A 10957-nucleotide genomic window follows, 5' to 3' on the forward strand; every position below is an offset into this window, starting at 1 on the left:
GTGAGTAATGAAACAATCACCTACCACAATCTCAACTATCAACCTTGAATAACAAAAAAATTGAAAATTCTTAGTTGAGTTATATACTATTGTAGTCAGACTCATGAGACTTCTTTCTACCTTGCCAACCATTGGTTAGGAGAATTGAAGATTAATTAAAAAGAGAAGTTATTCTCATTGAAGAAAGGTTTCTCTTGAGCTATTATTGAATTTTCATATGTTGATTATTTAAGTTAGGGAACCAAGTGAAATAGGTGTACCATGTTTTGTTTTGTTTTGTTTTTTTGGCACATTGTTTTCAACATTTTTTAATTGGCTAAAATTAAAAAAATTTGTTGCTCACACATGATTTAATTATTATTTATCCTAATTTTTCATAGGTACATAATGAATATAATCGTATAAATAATGAATATTTCCGTAAATGATTATTATGCATTCATTTATTAAAATTTATTTTTCCTTAACATTTTATAACATTCTTATGGTGAATATTACATGACGTCTTTTAACAAAAAAATTATTCTAAATTACTTGTCATTTTACAAATCCAATGAAACATTTTTACACTACACTTGCTTGTTCCTTATAAGAACAACCAAATGTACTATTATTTATGAAATTCAAGATAATAAATTATTGTTTTAATATGTGTCAAAACCTTATATGTCATAATATGAAATGGATGAAATATAAAGTACGAAAATTTTCATAGAGTCTTTTCTTCCGAAAATTAAGGCTCTTTCAATAACTTGTTTTTAATTGTTCTTTTTCATTTATTTAATACATAAGGATTACCCATTTGTAACATAATTACATGGACCAATTAATAAAAAAATATGTAAATTAGTTGGTTTTACGGGGTTTTATTTTTTTTAGTAATATACCAATTTTTGTAAAGGTTAGTACAATCAATTCAATTATATATATATATATATATATATATATATATATATATATATATATATATATATATATAGTATGCTTTTTCACTACTTTGCATAAAATAAAAAATAAAATAAAAACATATTAAGTGGACAATAATTAAAAGCATGTAGTGTCATTATGTTTTTTACAATATTTAAATGTAGTCCGCGCTGGAAACCTCCACATATGACTTTGGAATATATATAGTTATGTCACAACTCTAATTAGGCCCAAAAATTTATAAAAAAAATTATCATCGCCATATATGACTTTGGAACATGAAAGTCATTTCGGCCCAATTAAGGGGCTTAGCCTGTAATCAAAACCTGTAAAACATATTGTGATTGTCAACTAGCCACTATAACTCATTCTATATATATCCATTGAACCATAAAAGGCACTAATAATAAATTTATTGACAACCTTGTGAAACAAGCAAAAGGGTCCTTGTCTTATATATATATATATATATATTTAAAAATAGAAAAATCATAAAAGGCAAACAAATAAATTACACGGTAGAGTTCCATATTATAATAATGGACAACGAAATTAAGTAAATAAAATTCCAAGGAGATTAAAGTTTGGTGTTTAGTCAATATGAAAAAAGAATTATTTCTTCTTCTTCTTCTTCTTCTTCTTCTTCTTCTTCTTCTTCTTCTTATTATTATTATTATTATTATTATTATTATTATTATTTTCCTGATATGATTTGTTGAACTTTTTTATACCTTATCTAACTTTAATGTGCAAAATTTCAGTTTGGTATGTCATCTGCATTGGTAACATTTTATGGCCAACTTTTGGAGCAAGACAAATTCAATCAACTTGTATTTATGTCCAAAGGTCATGGATTATACTTAGTGCCACTTGTATAATCCTCTTGCCTATTTATGTATATGCCACTCCAATCTTAAAGTGTATTGGCCAAGACCACAAAATAGTTGATCTTGCTGGAAGATATTCCATACTAGTAATTCCTTACATGTTTTTTTGGGCTATAGCTTTTCCCTTCCAGACACATTTCTTTAGTCCCAAATCAAAGTTGAAGTTATTACGTGCATAGCACTTGCAGTTTTGGTAATACAAAATGTGATGCTTTACATCTTCATAAATGTATTTGGTTGGGGTACAACTTGGATTATACTACTTGCTGGTCTACTAGACAATCCTGTGATTGATATTGGTTCCTATTTTATTTGGTAAGATTATCATGTTGAACTAACTATCATGTCATATCATATCCATTAACAACATAAGAAAAAAAATAACAATAAGAAGAAGATAAAAACAAACCAAAAAGTTGAATGAAAACAGAGGAATAGGTCCTTCAAATTCAGATGAATCAAAATCGAAATAGTTAACAAACTTCAAATGCAATATGGAAATGAGAAGTTTTCCAGAAAAACCACTAAAAGAGACACCCAGAAACTCAACATCATAATGGTACTTAATCTGACAAATAGAACACACATATTTTGGGCATTCTTGCATTGATTTAGGGTATCATTTACACAAAAGGTTCCTTATTTACTAGGACCATGACCCCTTATCCCACAATTTCTTGTTTCACTTTGTTTTTTCTCAAAACAAAACACACCAAAACAAATTTAGGACATACCTGTCTCAGCCAAATGACGACGCGCGAATGAGGCAAACAAAACAACATAGAGGACACACTTATAGGAAGTTGAAATGACACAATGGCAACTTTGGGGGGACGGAGTGACTCTCGCTGCGACATAGGAAATACCAAAACCAATTAGGGTAAACCTCAAAGTGAAATGGGGCAATGATAACCATTACAAGAAAGACAAATTGAAATTATAAACCCAAATACCAACAACAATACGAAAGCGCAAATGGGGCAACCACAAGAGGCTCTCGTCTGGCAAGGAGGAAAGCGCAAATGGGGGAGGAGGCAGAGAAGAATACGAAAACACCACTGACTCAGACGGCTCGGGTAAAGCTCTTTTGTTTTGGGAAATTTTGATTTCCGACGAATCCCTATTCCATGGGTAAAATTTGTCGGAAATATCAATGTTCCCATAGATGAAATTCATTTGCTAATATCCGTCGGAAAATAAAAAAATTTCGACGAAATTGTGTCCGTGGGCAATAGTCCGTCGGAAAACAAGATTTTTCTTGTAGTAACCATTCCATATTTTATAATATTTCTTACTATATATATATATATATATATATATATATATATATATATCACAAGAATGAGGTGAATTGTGATTTTTACTAAACTTAAAATCTTCTTGAAATACAACAAAAACATCATTTGATGAAGTAAAACTTAAGAAACAAATATCAGATTTTTGTGGGATAGATTTGACGATAGGTTCAGATCTTTGTAAAACAAACATAATTTTTCTAAAGTAAAGGTCAAATTCAAACTCTAAGTCAGTTTAAATAAAAAAGGAGAAAATAAGACACAAGAAATTTATACTAGTTCGTCTCAACCACCGAGACTATGTTCAGTTATTGACAAACCACTAAGTTTCACTAACTTCAATAAGTTAGAAGTATTTCTCACTACCACTCTTAGCTCCTTAACTCAAGTTCTACACCAAGCTTGTTACAACCAATATTCTTTGTCCTACCAAGTCACTGCTAGGTCTAGCATAAATAAGAAGATTCGTTAGTTTGATAAAATGACTAACACTTTATCATCTTACAAACGGATAAACAATTTCAACACTTAGTCTTTTCTCTCAAGATGAGCAAAGTATTTTGAAAACTTTTATGAACTTTACAAGAATTTACACAAAGAAATTTTTACAAAAAGAATTTGAATAATGAGCACTTCAATTTGTACTTCATGTCTTCAAAACTTCTGGTATATATAGGCCTTCTTCAATCAAGTATTTGTTGTCTCTAAATGGACATATTTCCTCTCTTATACTTGCGTATGAAGAAAATGATTGTTGGAGTATTAAATGCATGTACTTCTTCATGCTATGAAACCACTCTTTGTTGCTTACATGTTGAACACTATAGTAGTAAATCACTTACTTTTTCATAAAAGCAAGTCTGTGCAATAGAAGTCTTCGTTTGATGACGATTAAGGACTTTAGAGCTTGACTTCATTTATTTTCATAGGATTCAACAGATCAAAGGAAAATGGCTCTTCAAAATAGATCTTAGCCATAGAGTATTAAATGAAGTCTTAAATGACATATTTAATGTTGTATCAAACACTACTAGAATTAATAGATTTAACATCGTACAGTTAACATCGGTTATTGGAATAACCGATGTTAACAAACACAAGGTGGCATTTCTGTAAATAAGTTTGGGTAACTAACAACGGTTTTTAAAAAATACTGATGTTAACTACGCTTTCCTTATAAAACCCAAAGGCCAAAAACCCTCTTTCCCCCGCGTGCTCTGTTGACGGACAAACAAAAGCTTTTCTCTACCGCGACTGTGAGCATCAACCCAAGGTACAGCTAGCCAAAAACCCTTCTTGATTTACAATCACAAAGGCCAAATCAAGAAGTTGGTCTACGTTCCTGTCTTGCAGCTCTTGATTTTAAAAAAAAACCCTAACATTATGACAAGTTGTTGCAGGTTCTTGACAAGTTGTTGCAGGTGGTGAGGCATAGAGTTTGAGGGGTGTGGTTGGAGAATTAGCGAAGTTGTTGCAGGTTCATTATGACAAGTTTTGGTTGATGGGTGCTACTGCTAGTTACGATAATTAATTGAATTTGGTGGGGGAGTTTCCTTCTATAGAGAAAGATTGGGATTTGCAACTTCTGCCTATTACCTCTGTTAAGCCTCTTTCTGAATCCTATCACCGTCCCAGGTCCAGGTAAAACACGCTTTTTAAATTTTATAATAATTCCATTTCGTGAACTTTGGTGTCATTTATGTGCTTATGTTGATTACTTTTTAAATTTTTAATATATACCAAAGTTTGAAGCTCGAGTTTGAGTGTTTTTTTTAGGATGTTGGAAATGTTAGTTGGAGGATTTCAATCCGCAAACTTTCTTTTTTCCTTTCATCCTTTTCCCAACAACTGGATGTATCTTATATCTCCTTCGAGTTTAAGTGTGTTAACTTTTTTATTTATTAATTTATTATTTTTCGTAGGATAAGCCTTGTTAATTTGAATTAAGTGTCTTAACATTTTTTGTCTTGACATTTTTGCTTGAGCTCTTCACATGCATTGATTCAGGGACAATTAATAACTAGGCTTTCATCCATAAATTGAATTATTACATCCACTATCCACATGAACATTTATGATTGGCAATTTTGCCTGAGAATCACATGGACGAGTCCAACATACTCTGGCAATTAAATATTAAAAAAATTAGCCTTTGTCATAGGCATATGTGAGAAAACAAAACCAATGAACGTTAATTATACTCCTTATGGGGAATAAAAAAATATCCTAAGTGCACTTGCAACTCTTCTTCCTCTGTTCAATTCTCATAAACATCTTCCTCCATATCCTGCACTTCTAAACAACGCTTGCTTTATGTCTTCAAAACTCAGCATCGTCCTTTGCTCCGATTCCTATTACATAAAAAACAGGATAATAGCATTGATTAAACTGCGCTTCAATCAAAAAACACCATATAGGATGAATAGAAAATATGAAACTAAATAAGATATATTAGGCAGTGCCCAAAAACCATGGTAGTAATGTACCTCTGAGCATGAAGCCTGCATTGTGAAATCATTGAAACAGCTAATAACACATTGTTGAATCTCTAGGCCTAATGCTTTCAGAGTGTTTACAGTAGATAGTATCAAGCCTGGCTTCCCTACACAGCAAATTTCCACTCGGGTGTCCACACTCCTCTCCACCTCAAACTGCAAAGACCAATATAGGAAAATATAAAAATCAATGCAAGACTGCACCATTATTTCAAAAAGATCTATTAGAGAAATTATTACATGTTTGAGGACCATTATATTTTAATCAATCTCCATGTGACACATAGCTGAGTCTTATTAACACTTTTTGGTAAATTGAAAATTTCAATTTTATATCACATGAAGATTGGTCAGAGTCGAAGGACTACGTAGTAATTTCTTCTTGGAGGTGATAGGGAAAATCCATACCTTGGGTGAATTTCTCACTAGGATTTCATTTGGTTTTACATCTTTGAAAATGCCTGCCATGTTTGAATCTACTTCTACTTCTTGCCGCAGATTGTTGATCTTCTCCAGAAGTTCTTTCATGTAATCAATAGTGTCTCCAAGTATAGATGTTCTATCCATATGTGATATGCATTCAACACAACAAATTAGATCTACACATTATGTAAGTATAGCTCTCATTGAATGAATGACTCTCACTCACTGCATAGTGCATACCTTACTAAGAAATGGAGGGGTATTGAGTGGAGTATCAAGGGTGCTATAGAATGAATCCATAATCTGTGGTGATGATTCATCAAGTAAGGAGCCATAGATTTCACTGAAGGGGTAGTCGTTATTGTAAGTTTGAGGAACTTTTTGACCACAAGAAGAGTTTGGAAGGTAAGGTACAGAGTTTTGATCAAAACAGTCAAAACTCCAACCATTAAAGAATTGGTTTTCTTCTGTTCTTGGATTGGTGTCCTATGTTTCTCTTCTTAGAGTCATTAATTCCTCCAAGAAATCCTGGTCATAAAACTCCATATCTCTCTCTTTCTTTCTCTAAATGTTTGTGTGTGTATGTTGTGAATATGCTAATTCTTTAAGAAACACACCTTTTGAGTTTTGAGAATACGTAGGGTACTATATAAGGATGAAGAAGTATTTAAATAGGGGAATACAGCGAGGCTTGTGGCGTATGGATTATTATATGCAATGTAGTATGATGATGATGTATTCATTAGAACCTATAGTCTAAGACAGAGAAATGGAACCTATAGTGGTTTAAACTTTAAACGCTAGGATTTGGCTCCTCTCAAGTGAATTAGTGCACTTTAGAGGAATAAGTATGGATACAACTATTGCTTTAAAAACACAACAGATGAGATTTTAATAAAAAGGACCAAACTTAGATACTGTTCTATAGATACTTTTGGTGTTCTTGTATATGTTGACCTTTAATGTGAACCTTTATTGTGTGGGTTAAACTCCAATTCTTATTAGAGGACTATACCAAAAGCACCTAAAGAACTACATCCAAGTTATGTTCCAAATAAAAATCAAGTACATGCATAGCAACTCTAAAGTAAAGTTGTTTCAAATTTACAATCTCTACTGCTGATTTTCTACTCTGTGTGTAAGTGTAAGTGCACTTTTTTTTTTTAATGCAACCTTCATTTTAGAATAGCCAAATCAAGAAGGGTTATTATTTGAGATGACAATGTTAACTGCGTGTTTGTGTTTGTGTTTTCCATCAACCCAAAGGCCAAATCAAGAAGTTGTTACAAATTTACAATCTCTACTCTGTTAACTGCGTGTTTTCCACGACCATGCTTGCGATGACAATGTTGTTCTTGTTGAAGTTTCAGGCTAAGTTCGTGTTTTCCATCCACCACACACTAGATCTCCAATTGTGAAACACCCAAAGGGTTTGTGTTTCCCTCTGCCTTTTTTTGGGAATAATAGTAAAGCACTTGCATTCAGTTTGTGTATATTGATGATTTAACTGTGTTAATAGTGCCACGACTTGAATGAGATAGTTAGATAACCTAGTTTCTACAAGCTCTAGAACCACGCCTCTTGCTTTCTCTAGAAACTAGCTGGAAATACGGTGAGGGAATTAGTCATATAAGTAGTAAAGTAGTTTTTATTTATAAGCAATAATGATTTCATTGGAAACACAAGTAGTGCTGGAAAATAAAATATACTAACAAGTTCCTGCTTTGCACCACCAGAGACATTAATTACAGACCATAAAGTGAAACACTTAACCGAGATGTGAGCAAGAATAAGTCTACCAAATAGAAAAATGAATCTTACTCTATACAATCAAACGACTGCATATGATAAGTCTAGCTACCAAATATAAGTAGTAAAGTAGTGAGTAACTCAGTTAAATAATTACCGTTTGGAACGAAGATAAAATAAAGATTCAAGCAATAAATGATAAATATTTTTTGTTTACTATTACTTGTGTACAGAAATCACTGCTTTCAGCAACACCGGTGCAAAGTTTGAGGGACTAAATACAAAGATATTGGGTGTTGCAATGGACAGTGTGGTGAGTTTGTTTCAATCCTTTTTTTAAAGCACAAAGCAAGTTTTTAGAATGAGCAGTCAGTTAATTGTACTTGTGTGTGTACTATATAAAATTTAATTTAAATATTAGGGGCAGCAAATTAGAAAAAAGGTTGGGTTAGTTGATCACCTGAAATGTAATATTAGGGACATGCCCTCTTTCACCAAATGTACAGATCACAATTTGAGGTTGGTACCAAGTGGCAAAAGTATCATCAATATGATTGATAGGTGCATGCATGTATTCCTTTCCAGTTAAACCTATTAACTTCAATGATTATATTCTGCCAAGTGGTCCAATTTGAGGTTTAAGTGTAATGCAAACAAACTTTATTAGGATAGCCTCTGCTCTGAAACGCTATTAAAACTGTTTAAATGAAATTAATTGGGATATTGTATTTGTTTACATATTGTAATATTCTGGTGGGGAAACAAATTAGTTTTGGGTATAGCCATTCTTATGCTTTTTTAGTACCAGATGTGCTTCGATGGGGGTATATTTGCCCAATCCATGCACCTTTCTAATAAATTCTTGTCCAATTTAGGCTTTGGTTTGAGAGCAAGTTGTTTGGTGTTCATAAGTGCCATTTGATAACCTTAATTAACAGTGAAAATGTAAAACTGGAAAATGAGAGGAGGTAAATACTAATTATAAGCTTCTCTGTTCAATTTACTGCATAGAAATCTCAATAGCCAACAGTAGTAAGGGTTGTAAAACCTTTCAACTATTTCATGGCTTTGTCATCTGTATCCCTTTGATTTCAACCCGTTCTGCATAAGTGCTGAAATTTGAATATACATAAACATGGGGTGTGAATCTTTGAGTGAAGGAACTTCATTTTGTTATTTTGTAGTTGCTACAACACACACACACACACACACACACACACACACACACACATATATATATATATATATATATATATATATATATATATATATATATATATATAAAATCTGAAATTAAACATGTTAGGCGTACGTAGTAACTCTGAGCACAGTCAAATTATCTATATAATATACAATGATGATAGTCTCAACTAAATTAAAAAAGTTTAATACGTGTTGATGTATGCATCATAGAGGACTGCGGTAAAGGATTAAAGGGGAAAACAAAGCTAATAGATCTAACTTTCAGCTTCATTCATGCATATTTAATTTGTTATTTATATATTGATATTAATTTTTTATTGTAACTGAATGCAATTCTGTTATGACAGAATTTGTTTGCTGCATAGTGGAATTAACAAGTTTGTGGAATTGGTTGTAATTGTGCGTTGCTAATGGCTCCCGGCTGCTGATACATTATCCCGGCTATGGCATTTCAGATATCCTATCAAAGGTAATTGGCCTTCATTGTATTTCTTGTTGGCCTGTTATAGTTATTGTTAGCTTCTTTTATAGGGCCTGTAGTGTTGTCCTGCTTCTCTGATTTGCTATTGCTATCAATGTAACCTAATTAATAATTTAGGTACAACAATAAGTATCAACAACTATAAAAAATATATTAATGATTAAAATTATGATAAAATACATACAACAATAAGTATCACTAAGAGGCCTAACCACCTCAAGGAATTTGTGTAAGAGACAAGCAACAATACATCCCTACTATCCTTCCACTAAACCACTATCACCACCAGAAAATAACAGAATTATGAGAATTCTATTATTCTATCTTTGTAATAATGCGTTAAGGCAGCAACACTAGGTGTTTAAGCTCCATTATAAATAATATAATACAGTAAGCTAAGCTAGGAATTGATACAAGAGAAGAATTATGAAAGTATTTGTTAGTATAGTTTAGCTGAGCATAATGTAGTCATGTTCCCACCAGAATGACTCTAAATTGTCCTATAACTTTTGTATAAAACCGAACGTATTACACGTTTCATTATATTTTCAAACTATTAAATATACTTATTTTTTTGTTTGATACTTCTATTATAAAACTGTAAGATGATTATTAGGAAGATGTTATCAAGGTTGCTCATAGTTTAAAGTACTCACTTGCTTTAGGTTCCCAAATAAACATCCATAGCCTCAAGTCTCAACCAACAGTATAATTAATAATTACAAGAAAAGTACACTGAATTCCATAATAAGGAGAGAGATAAGAAATTATGAACAGAATGAAAAGCATAAACATCCTTGTCCAGTGATAATCCAAATTTGACATTGCATCTATGGATTTCTTCCATAAGTTAACAAAGGTGAGTTGAAGGATCAACCCCAACTGCCACGTGAGTTGAAGGATCAACCCGAAAACCCTTACAAAGCTCCTTTATCAAACCCTCACCACCCAGTTTACCGGTGAACACTGGTAACAAATCCTCAAATTCAACACTACCCTTGCCAATCCTAGCCATCCCTTAATAAAAAAGTGTAGTTTTTAGAATGTGAATATATTTTGTTTTGAGGTGGGGAATGGTTACTATAATGGAGTGTTTATATAGATGCATATGTTAAGTGGGTTCAAGGAAAGAGATGAGAGAAACTTGAAACCTCATCGGATGACAGTTAAGGAACAAAGAATTATTAGCTAAATGGCTTTGGTTCTCTAGAATAAACCGCAATTGCTTCCCTGCTTCCAAGAAGTTTGTCAGGGGTTTTTTCATCTATTTACATGGTTTATCTAATCGAATTTGACTAAGTTCCCCCCAACACACTGCTTACACGCTGCCTCCAATGTTTATTCAATGCAATCACGATTAGAACTTTCCTCCACAACTTATTCAAGAGACAATGTAAGCGAATTAAAAAATTGTAGACATTCTATATAGTAGACCCAGGGAATCTATTGGTTAAGTATCATGTAGATTATTATAGATTTTTTAATATTTATTTTTTA

General features: G+C 32.3%; 1 protein-coding gene across 1 annotated transcript; it reads right to left on the minus strand.

Annotated features, from left to right (window-relative positions):
- Positions 1–5346: 5346 nt before the first annotated feature.
- LOC114397173 (transcription factor bHLH93-like) lies at positions 5347–10475 on the minus strand. The gene is made up of 4 exons (XM_028359280.1): positions 10316–10475; positions 6013–6203; positions 5596–5760; positions 5347–5460 (listed from the first exon to the last, which is right to left on the minus strand). Exons 1-4 carry the CDS (start codon positions 10473–10475, stop codon positions 5374–5376), a joined length of 603 nt encoding a protein of 200 aa, XP_028215081.1. The 3' UTR covers positions 5347–5373.
- Between the last annotated feature and the right edge of the window lie 482 nt (positions 10476–10957).

The sequence above is a fragment of the Glycine soja genome, chromosome 18 (genome assembly GCF_004193775.1).
Source record: "Glycine soja cultivar W05 chromosome 18, ASM419377v2, whole genome shotgun sequence".
NCBI classification, from domain to species: Eukaryota; Viridiplantae; Streptophyta; class Magnoliopsida; order Fabales; family Fabaceae; genus Glycine; species Glycine soja.